This window comes from Sciurus carolinensis, chromosome 3 (assembly GCF_902686445.1).
Source record: "Sciurus carolinensis chromosome 3, mSciCar1.2, whole genome shotgun sequence".
Classification (NCBI taxonomy): domain Eukaryota; kingdom Metazoa; phylum Chordata; class Mammalia; order Rodentia; family Sciuridae; genus Sciurus; species Sciurus carolinensis.
In genome coordinates this window covers 114,724,202-114,743,430 of record NC_062215.1, presented here as the reverse complement: position 1 = coordinate 114,743,430, position 19,229 = coordinate 114,724,202, and the positions used below count along the sequence as shown (strand labels likewise).

The 19,229-nt window shown below is 36.2% G+C and overlaps 1 protein-coding gene and 1 non-coding gene across 2 annotated transcripts in view; one reads left to right on the top strand and one right to left on the bottom strand.

The window, feature by feature from the left end:
• The first annotated feature begins 633 nt into the window (after positions 1–633).
• Positions 634–19,229, top strand: part of Grb14 (growth factor receptor bound protein 14) — a 69,524-nt gene continuing 50,928 nt past the window's right edge. The window contains 1 exon segment of the mRNA XM_047546838.1: positions 634–773. Within this exon segment, the coding sequence (XP_047402794.1) occupies positions 707–773 (67 nt within the window). The 5' untranslated portion in view covers positions 634–706.
• On the bottom strand, positions 13,721–13,827 carry LOC124981475 (U6 spliceosomal RNA). Its single transcript, XR_007107999.1, has one exon. It is a non-coding gene; the product is annotated as a U6 spliceosomal RNA (small nuclear RNA).

The following is a 19,229-nucleotide window of genomic DNA, read 5'->3' as shown; positions in this document are numbered from 1 at the left end:
AAATAAAATTGATCTTTATTATCTAGTTTATTAAGATAATATTGAATAGGCAATATTTAATAGTGTGTGACCTTCAGGATGCTGAAGTGTTCATAATATAAAAATTTTAGCTACCTAAGACATGAAATGTATCAATATTTATTAAAAATCTTATAACATCTAAATTAATACTTTGTACCAATTCTAACTTCAGGATTATTTATTGTACCTCATACAGTGTTCCAGTTGATCCATTCATCAATTTTGTGAATAGCATAACTAAATTTATCTCACTTACATATTTATATACTTTAAATAGACCAATGTAAACAATTTCTTATCTGCCATATGTTGAAATGCTTTAGTGAAAACATAACTGCCTAGTCAACAAAGATGGCATTGAATTGCACTGTTTTGGAAAAAAACGTTAAGTGAACTAGATGCCTGTTAATCTGGTTCTTTAAATATCATAAACAAAAGTATCAGAATGTGTTTCCAAGGACAAAGGCAGAGTTTTCTCGGCTTTGATTGGTTGCTGCCCTGTCCTGTCCCGCAGCCATCCTTAATTGGCTTTGGGTAGATTGGAATCACATAAGCAGGGTGACATTTATTACTTCCCTGGTTGTTTCTTTGCACTGAGCCTTGAGATTCCCAAGGAGTAACCGTTAAAGATTTCTTTCATTTTGTTCATGATCTGCAAGAGGGGCTCCTTCTAGGAAGAGCAGGCATGAGTTTGAGTGCAAGAAGAGTCACTCTGCCTGCAATAACGCCAATCGTTCTGCAGAAAAGGGTACGTGGACTTCTCACTTTTTCTTTATTTTTCTTTATTTTTTTTTTTTTTTCCTGTTACTTTGTTAACTAATATGTCGGACACTTAGGTATTCTTAAGATAGACTGTGATTCATTGAGACTATTGGTAATTAAAGAACATGCTATTGGAATTCAACTGAAGGGAAAAAATGTTGTGCCAGAGCTTCGCTATAGTAAAACTACCTCTATGTGAAAACCTAGGTCTCAATTTAAGGTTGTTGTGATTTAGAGACTGTACTGAAGCTTTTCTTTCTCTTCTACTGTAACTTCAGGCCTTTTAATCTTTAATTAAATAGGAAATCTGCTGCTAACTATTACTTCTTATATTTGTTTACTAAGGAACAGTTTCTTTGTTCTCATATAATTCATAACGCATCCATCTTCATTGTTCAATGGATTATACTTGTTTTACTGTTTAAACATGTGGTACCAGTTTGTTACCAAGTTTCTACCCATTTCTGTTTGCTTAAGAAAAACTTTCCATTAAATTCTCCTCTGAAAGGGCTTTTCGTTAATTATTAACGCAGTTGATTCCATGTATGAAAATATTAGTTTTTGTAAAGACCACTTTCGTGTATTACTTGCAGTATTGCATTTTATAAGGCGAAATACACACCACATAATGTAGCCATATTAAACTGCTTTTGTAAATACACAAAATAAGGTGGATTGCACTAAACTCCTGAAAGAATTAAATCTGCTGCATTGAAAAGGAAAATACTAGAAAAGGAAAGCACATTTTTGGCAGTATGCTTTCTGAATGGTTTTGGTGACACTACAAACTGTAATGTTTGTTTCTCTGTACTTGAATTTTAACAGTTAACTGTTAACTATTAAGCCCTTTCCATTAAGTCAAAGGTCATGTTTTAATTTCTTTGAGACATGAGAGATCAAACATTTAAGATGCTTTATTTTTCAAGTGTCTCTTTTTTATTGCTTTTAATTTTTAGGTTTTCAATTTATTTTCTTATCCAGTTGACTAGTTACTTAACAGGGACATTTTATTTCACAATGAAAAAGCTATCTGGTAATTTTTGCAACATGTATTCTCTTTCTTGATGTCTTTCACTTGTCTTAAGTAAATGTAGTTGGAAATATTTTGCTTTGAGTTCCACTGATTTTGTTGAGTTGGATTTAACAGTGCATTAGTAATGACAATATAGGCCATCTGACTGGTAATGTAAAAAGGTATGTTAGCATGTATCAGATCTGTGTTTCTATGTTAGAGTTCTTCTTTATCCAGTTAGTTTTTGAAATTTAGTTTGAGCAAGAGAGTGTTATCATGTGGTTTGTTTTTGATGATACATTGGTATGAGGGAAAGCATACCTTCTGGACTTGCCATTTACCAGCTGTGTGACCTTGGACAAATTACTTAAACTCTCAGATTCTTCACATTCTAACTCGTGCAGAAATAACTGAGGAGTTTTCAGTAAATGATCTCTTCAGTAGTATTTGTGTCTGTAATTCTGTGAATCAGATAATACATTTTCTATTTTCATGGTCATAAAAAAAACTTAAATAATTTCTTGTGTTTTTTTTTTTTTTTTTTTTAATGCCATCGTTTTCAGGGACTTTGAGCAGTTATTTTCAGGGTTGAGCAGTTAGCCTAGGAGAAATTGGTATGAGTAAACATTGGCTGGGAAAGAGCTTCTGGTTCAGATTGGTAAGGAGAAAAACAAGATTACTTTGGAAAGCTGTGATTATCATCATTTATGTTAGATCTGAACTACCAATGGACACATCGTTATGATTTCTCTTATTTTCTTAATAATAAATTTCTTGTCAGATTTCCATTAGAATAATTATATAAGTCAGAATTCCCTAAGCTCACCTCCAAGTTGTTCCTCTTTGGTGAGTATACCATGAAATATTTATATAATTTAGCACGTTATTGTTTGCTTAAAGTACTTATGCTGCTTCTTTCTCTTGACATTTTAACCCTCAAATGACCCATTTGTCTATTCATTTTTTTCTGAATATCTTAATAGCTTTTATTTTAGGAATTGCATATTTTTCTGACTAAACTCTTTTTATGTCTACAATTTTTTTTTCTTTCGTGATAGGAAATTATTCCACAATTATAATTAACTTGTCATTTTCTGTATGTACCATAATTTAAAATGATCTTACAAATGCTAGCCTTTCTCAGAGTATTTGGGTGCTATGTATTTTCTTCCCAGGGAGGCAAATGCTTTTCTCAAAGATTTGGCATAAAGATCACTCATCCTGAATGAGTGACTCTTGCAAGGTAATTTGCCAATTGCAGTCTTAATCATTTAAAAGACCAAAAGCATTTTTGAAAATGCTCAATAGCAGTAGGGAGCAATTTTCTTATCAGCTGGTGTCTGATCAAAATGATTGTAAGATTCTCTTGGGAGTGATCAGAAAGGTGAATTTTAAACATTGTATTTAACATGGTTTGGGTCTTCTTTGTGGAAGACCAAGTTTGATCTTTGAGGAACAGAGTATTTTGGAAGTCTCTGTCAAGTAAATTGTAAATAATTTTTAACTTCATCTAATTCTATTAGGATCTGATTTCTTGGATTCCAGTGAATAGTGAATCAGAGTTTTAGTGAAGAAGGTTTCATCATATCCCTCACCAAAACACTCTGAATGAATCTGTTACTCCACAGCATTTTTTGAGATAACTGCTAGGTTCTAGCTTTTTCTTTTCTTTCTTCTTCTTTCTTCTTCTTCTTTTTTTTTTTTTTTTTAAACGAGAAGACTAAATCTCTTGGGTGTTGAGTGACTTATGCAAGGTCACCAAGAAGGTCAATGGCATAGCTAGAAATAGAATCTAGGTCTTGTGACTTCCAGTGTGTTTCTCCTAGATACATGTTACCTCCTGAAATTAATATGTTAATGAAATTGCCTTATGGTGTGAATAATTACCAACTTCAAGTCTGGAATTTGCTTAGGCAAATCCTTTCATCTTCCTCTGCATGTCCACCAACTCCCATATGCTCTAGTGTAGAAAACATTTTATGTAGAAAGCAATGGTGTGTAACTCTGTGTGTGTGTGTGTGTGTGTGTGTGTGTGTGTGTGTGTTTGAGAGAGAGAGAGAGAGGTGGGGTGCTTGTGGGTGAGTAAAATAGATCTGGGAAGACAATTTATACCTGGAACTCCAGATTGGCACATATTTTCAAGAAAACATTTTAAGGTCCCAGAGTTAACAACAAAAGATTCAAACACTGCAAAGTTTAAATTAAATACATTTTAAAATTCATATTCTTTTGTAGAACAAGTTCAGAAGGCCAGATGTCCATATCTTGATTCTGTGGGTAACCATGTTCCATGCCTCTATTATATTAACATTGTTTTGAAAATTATTTGCAAGCATATTTATGTTCTTTATCCACACTACATTTACACAAGATGGTCATAAGCACACAAGATCCTTAAGTATCTTCAGAAATCTAAGAGAAAAAAGTCAAATTTTTTATAGTAGATATTTTCTTAATATTTAAGTCCTTTTGAAAATCATATAATGCAGTGCCATTTATGAGATCTAATTCCCCATTCATATAAGGAAAATAGTTTATAACTATTTTCTTCAAATGATCAGAGTCAATGCTATAATTTTTCAAAAATCATTTTGAAGAGGAAAGAATACAGATCATCATATCACTCTTCTGCCCAGAAAATTTTAAGTAGGCACAAAATCTGTTCAAACCTGCTTAGTGCACATTGTGGGGCCCAAATGCCCCTCAGCCTGCCCAGCTTTATGTGGAGTCTCCACTTCACAGTTTTCCACTTGGCACTTCAAAACATTTAGCATTTGTGTCTCTAATTCTGATCCCAGGGCTGTACTCTGTGACCTATAGCTACTTCAGGCTCCTGTTTGCTTTTCCAAATGCTGTTATTAAACTGCAATTATCTAAGTCCATCTCAGGCTCTGATCTCATCCTAAAGTTTTCTAAGAGTCTTTTCACATTTGTCTTCGCAGTGTTTTAATTCAGAGTCAATGGACATGTCTTTGTTACTCATTTGCCAATTTAGGAACTACCTCCCTTGGGCACCAATTGTTAATATTACCTTTTATAATATTTGAATCTTATTTACCATCTCTGGGTGTGTATGTTATGCTCCTTGGCTTTTCACATTTGGCTTTCAGTATTCTCTGTGTATCTTGTTTAATTTTGTATGCTTTGCAATATTTGTTTTTCAAAACTTTTTTTTTTCACAATTACATTTTACTGTTTTTAAGGGAACAGAGCTCTAAATAAAGAGCTGTCAGTTATAGGCAGAATTTAATTTCATTTAACCAGAAAAGTAAAAGGACAGTAGATTAAACAAGGAAGAGATTTTTCTTTCACTTTACAAGAAGGATCAGGCCAAAGCTAATATAGCCGTTCCATAGTGTCCTTAGGCAACCAGGTTCCTTCTTGCTTTCTATTGTTTCTTTCCTAGTTTAGGTTCTTTTACGTTTTATAGTTAAATAGATGTATATCTCCCATCATCCTGTACACAGTCTTTGCATAAAGAATGGGAAGGAGTAAGGGTAGACTGGCTCGTTGTATTCCATGTTAATGTGATTCTCTGGAATAACCAGGAGCTTCTGCTTACATCTGGGATGTATCACACAGGGAACTCTGGCATGAAGGGAAGTCAGGAGATGTAGGCCTGAGTCCAGGACACAGCTGTCCTCAGCAGAATCAAGATTCAATAGGAAGGAAAAGGGAAGGGAGGCTGCTGTAGGCAACTAGCCATCCCCACTACAAGTGTCTTGGACATCTCATCTCTTGGATTTTAAAATCGTGATGCCCAGTATAGAATATGATTATGCTTTTGAACAAATGCCCTCCATTACTTGTATGGGAACAATAGGTGTGGTCAGGGGGAAGAGCAGATTTCCTGGGTGGAGGAGGTAATGGAAGTCCACAGGTTGAGTTTAGATGGTGTGCTTGCTTAGTAGGTGGTGGTGAAGGTTACTGAGCGTCATTACTGCTCTTCCTCCAGGGTTCTCATTCTTTCCTTGATTTCTTTCCTTCCCTAGGGAAGCCTAGTTGAGAATTTTCCCAGGAAGACTGCTGTTCAGTACTGTTTTTGTTCTTCACAAACTGTTTCCTTTCCTGAGAAGTGAGTTTTAGGAAGGGGGCCTTAGCGGGGATTGTGTTGTTGTGAGTTAGAAAGCCTCAGTTTGAGCTCAGCTCTGTCACAAATCTGTGCTGTGACTTTGAGCGTGCTCTTTTAAACCTTTCTAAGAATCAGTTTCTCCATCTTTAGAATAATCATGCATCCTCACAGAACACCTGAAGGGATGAAAGATGAATATGGAATTGTACTTGAGAAGCCCTCAAAGTGTGAATTCCTTCTTTCCTTCCACCTATGTAGTGGCATGTTTTTCTTATTTTGTAAACAGCTAATAGAACTCCCTATCACTAAGAATTTAAAATGTCCATGCCCTGTCCTGCAAAAGTTGATATCCAAAAGTTTTCTTGTAGCAAATGAATACAACAAAAAGTGGTCGTCTTTCATTTAATGCCACCACAGAAAGAAAGAAAGTGTAGTTTTCAAATGCTCATTCCCACTACTCCCTTTCTTTAACTTGAGACTCTAATATTCAGTCTAATTAATATATGCCGAGGAGTATTTATTTTTTAAATCAGTATGAGAGGTGGCTAGATTATTCCTCCTTCCAATATCCTGGGAAGTATTAGGGACTTCTAGGTTGTATACTTGGAGGAGAGAAAAATGTGCCTGGCATGAAGACTTGCTTCAGCAGACAAGAGGTGATATTAGAAGGTGAGCTTTTTGACAGTGGGGGCTGTATCATTTTTGGTCATTGATGGACCCAAGTGTCTAGCACTGAGAAGGCACAGAATTGATACAGCATCCCTAATCTGAAAATCCCAAATCCAAATGCTCCCAAATACGAAACATTTTGAGAACCAACATGATGCCACAAGTGGAAAATCCACACCTGACTTTATATGATGGGTCACAATCAAGACACAGGTGCATTAAAAATATTATACAAAATTACCTTGAGGCTATGTGTTTGTGTGTGTGTGAATTACAGATGAATTTTGTGTTTAGACTTGGGTCCCATCCCCAAGACATTTCCTAATGTATACACAGATTCTCCAAATTAAAAAGAAATCCTAATTCTGTATCATTTCAGTACTCTAGCATTTTGGACAAGGTATACTCAACTTGTTATAACCATTAGTTAAATAAAAACAGTTTTTGTGAAAACATGATTGGGCTCTTGAGATACTGACCTGCTATTGGCATATCCTTCTCAACATCTGTTTCCCTGTTGCTTTTCCTTCATTTTTCCCCTGAGTTTTATCCTTGGGGTAAAAAGCCGCCCACTCAGGTCTTTCCATCACCTTTATCCAGCTCTAGCTTGCTGCTGTGGGCAATTTGGTCCACTTACTGTGCTCCACATAGACCAATAAAAATGACAACAGCTACAGTCTGTGCAGGACTGATTGTACACTCTCTTTCATCCTCATAAGCTCCATACAAAGTCTGTGGCCAAACCCGCTTTGGATGAGGAAAATTGGCTTGGAGAAGTTGAGTGTCTTCCCTTTAAGCTTCCGTTAGTAAGTGGCAGAGGCAGAACTGGGATCCAGGTCTCTGGCTCACTAGCACAGGAGTCACCTGGCAGAGCTGTAGTAGTCACAGATGCCCCCCTCCGCAGTGTGCCTGTCATGCCTCCTTCTCTACCTGTGCCCTACTTGTGGGGCCAGCCTCACCTCTCCTGCAGTCTGCCTTTTGCCTTCCTGTTTACTTTTCCTTACCATGCCCTCAATATTGCCTCAAAGACATTGTGACTGAACCGATATATCAGTGTCTTAGAACAAAATGTATCTATAAGTGGTCTCTTGGAACTTACTCATAACTGCCTTATTTTGTTTTCAAAAATTTATCATAATTATCCCTAACATTGAATTTTATCAGTTTTCCAGTGTTTTTTCCCACTTTGCACTATGAGGAATCTAAGACTCCCCTCCCAGCTGATAATAAATCTGTGGTCTAGGATCGGATCACAGAGTAGACTCCAGAGGCTCCCAGCCACCATGGGCACCTAGACTGTACTCCATGAAAACAGGCACTGGGTCTCATATTATTTTGTAAACTAAAATGCCCATGCTTGGCAATGAAGGCAGATTAAAAATAGCTGGGCTGATGAACAGTCTCAGACTCTTGCTTGGGGCAGTCTGTGGGGCTGGCTTTCCTGGCCATGTCCCAGCACCCTAAGCCAAATCTTAAAAATAAGAATCTCTTTTTGGCAGAAGAAAGAAGCAAGACTTTTGGTAATTTCAGAAACTAAACTCCCCCAAAGGGTAAAGATTTCTACCCCGCTACAATAGTAAAAATGCTTATACTCTTAACACAGTTCCAAAAGAGAATTCAAAAATTGTTTTGGTGAAAACTGCATTGTCAGAAAGTAATTATTGCCTCCTCATTATTTGGATATGATATAGTCTCCTGCACATTTTTTCATACACATTCAACTGTATTTGAGAAAATATTAGGAATGTTATTTTTTATTTTCTAAAATAAAATCAGCTAATATAGTTCTTTCAAGATTTGAAAAAAAATTAGACATCACCATTCTAAATCCCAGGAGAACCTTGAGTTTTAGTCCTGGAAATGATTCCTGGTGAGGACACACACACACACACACACACACACACACACACAGAGACATAAATGTGTGTGATTCTATAAACATAAACTACATTATATACATGTTATACATATCAAAAATACTTATAAAAGTTTAAGGTGTGGAAATCATTTATCTTAAAAAGTCAACAAGCTAAGAATTTTTAAAAATATATTTCAACTTTGTTATAAGCTTGTGATTATATCAAACAGGAACTCCATAGGGTTAACAATTTTATGATTAAAATGTTCAAAACATTATATTCATTCTTTATTTGCACCAACTGAGAATAAAACCTCCCTCTGCTGGTTGTTTCAGTATTTGCAATTTTTCTGGCAAGATGCTGAAAAAAAGTGAAAAAACAAAGAAAAACTGCTTTTATTTTTAAGCATACCCCAAATTAAGTACTAAGGGACATACATGCATATTTATATTCTAGTGCTTAGTTATCTAATACTTTTACCCAAGATGCTGTGTAGAAGCAGCAACTTAAAGCAGCATAAACGTTACTGAGCAGAGTAGAAAGAGCATAGCGTCAGGTCAAAGTATTGAGGCCACGTTCCCTGGGGGCTATGCAGAGACCAGCTGGAGGTCCTTGGGCAAAGTGGACCCTCTCCAGCCTCAGCTTCTTTATTTATAAAATGGGAGGATTTCAGTGGATGTTCTGCAAGAAGTCTTCTAACCATTAAGGTTTTATGATTCTGAAAATATTGTTTCCCTTTCTTTTATAGGACTATACTCTATACATGTTTTGAAGTGATATAAAATAAATATTTGGAAAAATAAAGACTAAAATTACAAAATGTGCCTATTGCTATCACAACATGGTAGTGTTATTTACTGTGATAAACTTAGCAAGTAATACCCTCAAATGTCACAGAGACTGAACTTATTTAGCATGTTTGATTGGATACAACCTTAAATTACAACAAACATCTTTATTTTACAGTCTTCTGATTGAAGTGTAACATATGGTCGATAGCAAGTTATATCCAAATTTCAGAGAGGTTAAATGTGAAAAAATAGATCTTTAAAAAAATCAATTAAAAAAATAGTTCCGGAAAGTGCCACCATTGATGCCAGACAGCTCAATAATTGCAATCATCTGATGTGTCTTGGACAATTATAAATAGTACTTTTCCCTCTTCATGTTTTCCCCTTCTCTTGGCTAAACACTTTTCCCTCCACCCTTCCAATTTGTTCTTTTTCAGTTTTTGAACCCGTTCTTAACTTTTTCTCTTAGATGTATCTTATGGTTATTCTGGGAATAAACAATTGCTTAAAAGTTGAAATGAGATACTGGAATAACATTGCGTCCAACATAAGCAGGACCATTGGTTTTCTGCTTTAAATATGAATAAGCATTAGCACTTGTAAAGTTTTTTTTTTTTTTTTTCATTTCAAAGATGAATTAGTCAGCACTGGCATCTCAGCAGGAATTGCCTAAGTTTTAAAAACATTGATGCTTCAGAGAGCACTTCTTGATGAAGTCACCAGGAACATTAGTGCTGGATTTGTAATTTGACCTCTTTGTTCATATTGAATCTAGATACTTAAAAATTAGTGTGTGTGTGTGTGTGTGTGTGTGTTAGCACAGGATAATTTTTAACTTAGTTTTTAATATTTGCTTTTTTTAATAATGAAATTGGATCCGTTTCTTTTGAACTTAAAAAAAAAACATTTTTGGTTGTAGATGGACACAATACCTTTATTTGATTTATTTATTTTCATGTGGTGCTGAGGATTGAACCCAGTGCTTAGCATATGGTAGGCAAGTGCTCTGCCACTGAGCCACAACCCCAATTCCCCCTTTTTCGTTGTTGTTGCATAATAGAGCAAACTGAAAGGGCTTCCAGTTACTCTGTAAAACTGAATGCCCATTTGAGTTACGGTCTCTCTACCTCTTTCAGGGGACAATTCCAAGGAAGCAGCCCTCACCAGGGATCCCACCTGAGATAAGGAGATCAGAAAAGGCAAAGAGTACAGCAGAAAGAGGAAATTGAGTGGAGGGACTTTAAGGAGCTATTCTGAATAATTCCCATGACACCTCTGTAAAACCTTTGGCCTAGTATTTATTTGCATGTTCCTGTGTTTCAATAGGAAAAATACAAGGCATGCCTGGATAAGGAGCTATTCTGAGCCTCTACTTGCTTGCAGGCTTTCTTTCCTGGTTGGAAGCCTAGATGTGCCATGATTCTGCAGTGTCACTGACCCAAGCTGTCTGCTGTGGCAATACTAAATCCCTTTCCATGCCAAGTTTAGGGAATTTCCAGCAGTGAGGTTATACTGGAATCTTTAGCCTGATGCTGGATGGCAAACTAATAGTACACAATAAAACTCCGTCATTGCATTTGGAATTTATATCCAGAACTCCTGGAAACTCTCCACAGAGAGAGTTCCAGTTCTGAATCAGTTCATCTCTTTATCCAGGCATGCCTTGTAGTTTTCCTATTGAAACATAGTAACATGCAAATGAATGCTAGGCTGAAGTTTTTACAGAGGTGTCATGGGAATTATCCATCTGGTGACTTTAAGAATAAGAGGTTCAGGGAAAAACATAAAGAACCCTGATTAGTGGGAGCTACATGGACTTGCCTAACTAAACTCTGAGCTGTCTGCCTCTGCTTTCAAATGTGAGGAGAGATGAAAACAATTCAATCTGGTTAACCCAGGGTAGGGTAGACTTTCTTTTGCTTATAGCGAAGCCCTTTCCTAAATGATTAACATAAGATTATTTATCCTTATTCTCTTTCCACTTTGTAATCATATTCATGTAAAACTGTTATTTTAAAATTTAATTCTACATTGCCAACTGTTTTTAAAATGTACCCTGTAATTTTCTCATCTTAACAATGATCCCCTCCTGTGGCAGCCCCCTCACCAGTTTGTGCTGATGGAAACCAGTGTGCCCAACTCTGGGTGAAGGCCCTTAGGGCTGCTGACCCTGCACCTCCTCACCTGTTCTTGGTAACACAGTCCTCCCCACATCAGCAAAGTGGGCTGTTAACTCTTCCTGACACAATCGTTTTTCCTTTCTTCCTTGATATCTTTGCTCTTTATATTTGCCATGCTCAGATGTTTTCCTGCCTTCTTTTTAATTGTCATAGGATCCAAGACTTAATAGAGGTCACATAAGTCACCCAATTCACCCTTATTTGGTTCACAAATTTTATGAACAAGTCTTTGTTTTCTCTTTGGACAACATGTATCTTTTCTCCCCTAGCAGTTTTGAAGCCTTGAGGTTTCAATGCAGCTATTTTGGGAACCTTAGTATTGTTTCACCCAGGGTTATACATGATGATTTCTTTCCACACTGGAGCAATATTTTGCTTTCCAGTGTGTATTCCATGTTGTGCTAACTGCTGGGGATATCACAGGAAGCAACACTGCCCTGGTGTACTGCAGCACTCTGAAGAACAAGGGTCATGGATGGTAATTACGTGGTTGTACATGTGTGAACATGGGTGGGCCGAGATCTACACTTGGAGGGTCATTGAAAGCTCTCCCACAGATATAATGGTTTGTCTGAGATCTGAGGGAGGAGAAGTAGAAGGCAGGGAGATAGTGTTTTAGGCAGAAGTAGTTGCATATGCAAGGGCCCTATGTTGGGATGGAACATAGGTCTTTCAGAAAACAGAAAAAGAAGTGTGATTGGAGTGAGAGAATAAGGAAGAAATTGTAGGGAATAAAGTTGAAGGGTAGTCTAAGACTGTGAACCTGCTGTGTCAATCAATTCCTGTAATCCTGACACTGGTCACAGTATCAGTTTTGAATCAACTACTTACACAGGTTTTGTGCATGCTCAAGTAAAATGTGTTGTTGAGTATCTTCCTTGAAAGAGTGGATTTAGAACTTTCCTTGCTACCTGATTGTTCTAAACTATGTACTGTTTTGCTCTTAGTAAATATTTGACAGCTAACAAAATAATACAGAATGGCAATAAGAAAGCAACAGCTTTTCTTGAGCTATTAGGGTCTTTTGGAACAGTCTTTGTTTCTAAAATATAACATTTAAAAAACACTGTTAGAGATTTGGAATAAGTAATAAATGAATATATTACTTCCCATGCCGTTCAAGAGAACACACTGAATTGCTTAATTCAAAATATCTAAGAATGTCTCCTCTTATCTTAAGACACTGCATTCCTTATTTAGAAAAATATAAACATCCAGGGCTACTCTGACCTGGTTATAAAAATATTTCACGTTTTAGGTACATTGCCTGTCTGTTAAAAACAATAACAAAACAATATTGAAACATTAGAGTCCTACTTTATAATCCCACTTTAGTTGGATGATGAACTTTTAAGGAATAATAGAAAGCTCCACTTTGGAGCCTAGTGCATAGAAAGTTTCTGTGGGACTTGTTTCTAATTTTAAATTTTCTATTAATTATGTGTTGATAGTAAATATTAATAGGTATAAGAAATAATTAATAAAATTATGTTTTTGCTTAAAATATATACTTTTCAATATAATATCATATGTAAATGGTTTTAACATTATTTTACTCCAAATCTTAATTAATTAATATTAATTTAGCTTAAAATTAAATTTAAATTTTCCTAAAATGGAAACTTTGACACAAAGGATAAATAGAGCCGATCATGACCCAATCTTTTTCCTTCACTTTTGCTCTTTATTTTTTCTTTTCCTTCATTTCATCATATGGATTCTTACTCATTTTTTTCATGGTTAACCTACACTTATTTATTTATATTTTTTCCCTGCTGAATGATAGTGGGTTCCTGTTCTCTCCATTCTCCTCTGAAGAAAGAAGGATAATAGCAAACCTATGGATTATTAATTACTTTCCAGTTGTGGCAGGTCTGAAGCCCCCTTGTTGCTCCATGACATTGTTGAATGACCAACTGAGAACCCTGAGTTCATTGCAAATGTTCCAGAATGAACCCAGATTAACAGAGAGCTGCCTATCCCATTTCATATGGGAGTCATCAGGGAGGAGAAGAAAGCCTGATTGCTTAGTCTTTAATCATCTTTTCCTTACAGCTTCCCAAACAATCTGTTCTTGGAGTCAAAATTTCAGGACATTGTTTGTTACAGAGAGATACTGAGTATGCTTTGGGAGTAAGCCTTTGCTTATTGAATTGACTTTCAATTTCTCTTTTGCTTATTTTTAAATATTTTTTAAAGAAATGGCCTATGACTTACATTGTAAATATTTTGTGTTTTTAATCTAGAGGCTTTAGGGTCCTCAAACTTTTCACTGAACATTATAATCCCTTGTCTTCCACCTGTATGGTAATATTGTTGTCTTCTACTTTAAAAATAGGTTCACTTTTTTGTTTTTTAATATGGAATGCTTCACAAATTTGCATTTCATCCACATGCAGGTGTCACGCTAATCTTCTCTGTTTCGTTCAAATTTTAGTATATATGCTGCCAAAGTGAGCACAAATAGGTCCACTTTTGAGTCTTTTCCTCTACTTACTTTTTATGGAGGGCAGTCCAGGGGAGAAGTTGGTGTGTAAAATTCATAAAGATGCCTCAGTAGGATGTGTGCCCAAACGCAGATGAGTTCCACCCGTGTTCCAGCATATCCCTCAGGGGTTCCTGTGGCTATTAAATTTTTATTGCTACATGCCCCATGCTCCTAGAGCAAGTTTTGAAGTTGTAAACTACTCTGCAGGCCAGGATTGTCTTGATTGTAGCAAAACAGTGGCACAGAAGAATTTCTGAACATAGTTGATGTGTACCCTCCAGGCTTCCTTGGGCACCCTGTCTGTGTGCTGGTGGGATGTGATAAACATCTTACCGAGCTGTACGTCCCTTGTTAGTCACTCTTCACCATTGATGAAACAAAGTTCATTCTAGTTGTTATTTTGGGGCCAGGAGCATTTTCTTCCTGTTGGTATGCAGTTTCAAATGGTCTTATAGGTAAATTGACAAGAGTAGTATTCTCATCCCCCCAACACTTTATAAAGCAAACTGGGAATTTGAACTACTGAACTGGAAATATATAATGTCCCTTTATTAAATAGCATGATTATGTAAACTTAAATTTTTTTTTCTCTCTCAGTATGTGGAGGCAACGGTACACCCTACTTCGTTCTAAGAATTCTTATGAACAGGTCTTTGGTTTTTACATGATCATGAAAGTTAGGGTTAATACATATTAGTCACATAGCTTTTCTGATGAGTTGGCTTTTTTCCTAAAACAGAAAGGTTTAGCATGGTAATACTTTGTGCAAGAGGCATATTCAACTCTGCTAGAGACTTAAGACCTAAATTACTTTTTCTTTTTTCATATATTTAAGGGAGAAATGAATAGAAATAAAATAGTTTTTAACAGTGGTACTCCATTGTTAGTGTAAAAGGTCTTCATAATTACTGAATAGATCTCAGAGATGACAGGGGTTTATTCCTGTGAAATATTAACCAAGGTATAATTTCACCATTCATAGACAAATGTGTATTTTGGATAAACATCAGCATTAAGTAGGATTTTAAAAATAAGGGTTTGAAATGGAGTTCAAACAAAAGTCTTAAGTTTTTCTCTCAGTAGATTTTATTTATTATAAAAATGATTATGTGCACTTTTGCCAGAAGTGTAAGTTGGCCAAGGCCTTCTAAATTTGTGTCTCTCAATTCTTGGCAATTTGTTTTTTTTCAAATTTGCAGTAACATAGTCTGAACAAAATAATGGCATTTCCTGATTGGTTAGTTAAATTTTTCATTTTCTCCAATTTTACCTCCTTCTCTGTTTTTATTCTCTTTTCTATTCTGGCTGAGGCTTCAGAATGTCCTAGTTTTACATTTTCTTAGTTTCTTTAAAGTATAAGACAGAGCATGCAAATTAAGAGGCATGCTTCTGTGATTGCAGGTGATGAGCGTTTCCTGCAAGAGAACACATGGGCATAGTGAGGAGGTAAAGGGAACCTTTCCAGTAGCCTCTGGTCATTCCTGACCTGGCATGTGCAGCAAGGAGCTACAGTAGTGACTCACCATTGCTCCACCTAAAGGAACAGTCCAGAGTGGGAGCCTATTGTGGGCATCTTTGCATTGCTTTTGCCAGAAGCACCCACCATGCTTGGTTCAGTCAGTTGTGATCACAGTAGCATGAATATATAATGGGAGCTTACCTTACAGTGCTACCAGTTGTCTAGCACAGATACAATACTTGCAAACATAGTCTGCCCAGGTGTAAACGTGGGAGATGCTAAGACTACAGAAAGATCTTGACATCATAATGAACTACATGTGTTAGGTAAAAAATGAATGCAGAGATCTGAGATGGTGAACTAGAGGGAGGTTGCATTCCTTGTCGCTCCGTAACTTGGGTTTCAAGCAGAGGATAATCTGTTTCTCTGTGAGGCAATCTTTGCTGCTCATGGATCCCCTGCTGTTTACCCCATTTGTCCACCTCGATCACCTGTAGTCTGCCAGCATATTGACTTCTTTTTGAGTGCAGATCGCTCACTGACTGCCACCTATCATCCGCCATTTGCCCATTTGCCTGCCTCTTGCCTGCCTGTCGCCTGCCTTTCACCTGCTCATCACCCACAGCCCGAAGTCCACCTGCCAATCATCAGCTGGTAGCCTGCAGATCGCCAGCTGCCTGTTGTTGCCTGGAAGTCCACTGTCACAGTACCTGCAGGTTTGGTTACACGTGGCTACCGCCATTTTGGGTCAACAGCCAGGAACTCCAGAATCCCTCAGCCTGACCGACCCCGTCCTGCCTCCAGGACCCTCGGCTTGACTGACCGCACCCCACACAGACTCCATGCCCATACCCCGCAGCTCCCTATTGCCAACACGTTTGGAAGGCAGTGCAGTCATCTTGGATTATCTTGGAAGCAGAAGCTGCCATCGTTTGGTGGGGGCCAGTCCCATCCTGAAACGCCTGTTGGGACAGGAAGTTCCTTGTCAGGTACCTCTCATGCATCAGGCTACTGAAGACTGGGAGGTTTGAATAGTACGTGACTGTTATAGTGTAGATTTTTTTTTTCCTTTTTGAAAATTTTAAAAGTTTTTATTTCTTAATTTTTCTCTATTTTCCTTTTGTTTATCTGTGTCCTCAGAGTCTCTTTCTCCCTTTTCTCATGCTAACAACCAATTTCTTTTGATTCCGCTTTCACTCTTCCTACGATCTAGTACTTCTTTATACTCTTTTCTTACCCCATTAACATTTACTTCTGGCACCCCTCTCCATCCTCTTTGTCCACCACTAGAAATTGTAGACCTCATTGCAAATCTATTGTTACACTGTAGATAATAATTGAACTCATCCTCTCTGTTTATTATGACAATATTCTTAACGTCTTTATAGGGGCTATTTGGTTTAAGGCTGCATATTGTCTGTACTGGGTGCTGCTAATATTGATCTCCCCCTTAAAGAAGAGTTTTTGGAAACCTGCAGGGTCACTATAAGCCTATAGGGGGGACACTGCAATACCCCAGATCCGCACTGCTGGAGGGGAAGATACACAAACAACATGAAAAAACAGGGGAAGAAAGTATTCCTAACAAACTACGATTTGATATTAATAGAATCCAGTGACAACATGGTAGAAGAAATGTCATAAAGGGAGTTCAGAATATACTTAATTAAAATGGTTCACAAAGCAAAGGATGAGATAAAAGCAAATGCAGGCAATGAATCATCACTCCAATAAACAGTTGAAAGAGCAACTGAAGGAAGCAAAAGATCATTTCAACAAAGAGATAGAGATTCTGGGAAAAAAATAAAAACCAAACAGAAGTTCTTGAAATGAAGGAAACAATAAACCAAATAAAAAAACTCAATGGAAAGCATCACCAACAGACTAGATCACTTGGAAGACAGAAGCTCAGATAATGAAGACAAAATATTTAATCTTGAAAATAAAGTTGACCAAATAGAGAGGATGGTAAGAAATCATGAACAGAACCTCCAAAAACTATGGGATATCATGAAAAGACCAAATTTAAGAATTATCAGGATTGAGGAATGCACAGAGATACAAACCAAAGGAGTGAACAACCTATTCAATGAAAGAGTATCAAAAAATTTCCCAAACGTGAAGAATGAAATGGAAAATCAACCACAAGAGGGCACAGAACACCAGATGCACAAAATTACAACAGATCACACCAAGGCACATTATAATGAAAATTCCCAACATACAAAATAAAGACAGAATTTTAGAGGCTTGGAGAGAAAAGTATCAGATTACATATAGGGGGAACCAATACAGATATCAGCAGATTTCTCCGCCTAGACCCTAAAAGCTAGAAGGGCCCAGAACAGTGTATTTCAAGCTCTGAAAGAACATGGTTGCCAACCAAGAATCTTATACCCACCAAAACTAACCTTCAGATTTGAAGATGAAATAAAATCCTTCCATGATAAACAAAAGTTAAAAGAATTTACAGATAGAAAGCCTGCGCTACAGAACATTCTCAGCAAGAAATTCCATGAGGAGGAAATGAAAAACAACAATGTAGGTCAGCAAAGGGAAGAACTACCCCAAAGGAAAAACCAGTCAAAGGAGAAACCACATCAAGTTAGAAACCAAAAATAAGCCACAATGACTGGGAATACAAATCATATCTCATTAATAACCCTGATTGTTAATGGCCTAAACTCATCAATCAAAATTTTTCCATGTTTTGAAAGGGTTATGATTTTGTCAATCTACATGTTAGGAAAGATAGCTCTTTGTGATATGAGCTGTAAATATCTCCATTAGTTGTCTTTTTTAAAAGTTTGTTTTTGATGCTTCTTTCCATAAAAAAATTGATTTTTATGTAACAAAAGTACCAGTGAAATAATTTATGACTTGGGGATTTGAGTCATGAAAGGTTAGATAGTTCTTACTAACTCCAGGTTTGTAAAGAAAAAAATTCCAAGTTTTCTTCTTATTATTTAATGGTTGTGTTATTTAAAAAAATCTTTGGTACATATGGAATTTATGATGGTATATGAGGTAAGGCAGGGATATTACTTTACTTACCCTATAATATTTATTAACTACTTCTTTTTCCCAGTGATTTGAGATGTCCTCTGTATATATTCAATTTCTTGTATCTGAGTGTACTTACTGTTTTGCTAATAGACCAGTATGATATTATTAAATTATTTAGACTTTTAAAAATGCCTTAATGTGTTTTAGTGCTGGTCCCACTTCTATGTTTACCTTTTTCACTAAATTTAGCATCAGGTGATAGAGCTTAAAACTGTTAAGTTTTCATTGAGGTTTTGTTAAATTTACAAATTAATTTACATAATAATATGGTCCTTCTATTGTAGAAAGACTCTTTTTTTGCCTTCAGTGTTATTTTATTTTTAATAGGTCTCACATTTTTATTGACAAATATATTAATATATTTTTGTTACTATTATATATGAAATCTTTTCTTCCATTGAATTTTCCAAAAGATTGTTTGAATATATGTGAACAACTGATTTTTGTATGTTGATTTTGTACTTGGTAATCTAATTGAGCTATCTTACTGTTGTAAGATACTGTTGTAATAGCTGTTAATATGCATAAAAGGAGTTCTTGAAGAAAATGCAAACAAGAGAACAAAACAGATTTAAAAAACCATATTTCAATTACTTGTGCCTTAAATTGAAAACAAGATATGATCACTTAAAAAATAAATGCAGATTCAGAGACAATCATAACTGGCTTCAAAAGTGTATTTTCATGATGTTTTTCATATACTTTATGGCCATCTCAAAGACTTTAAAACCCAGAATTGTGACATTGAGTCAGTTTTTACCTGGAATTTTTTTTTTCCTGGAATTTTTTTTATGATGAAAAATTGCATGTCTCTTTCTTCTTGAGAAGAATTTTAATTTTCTAAGCATAG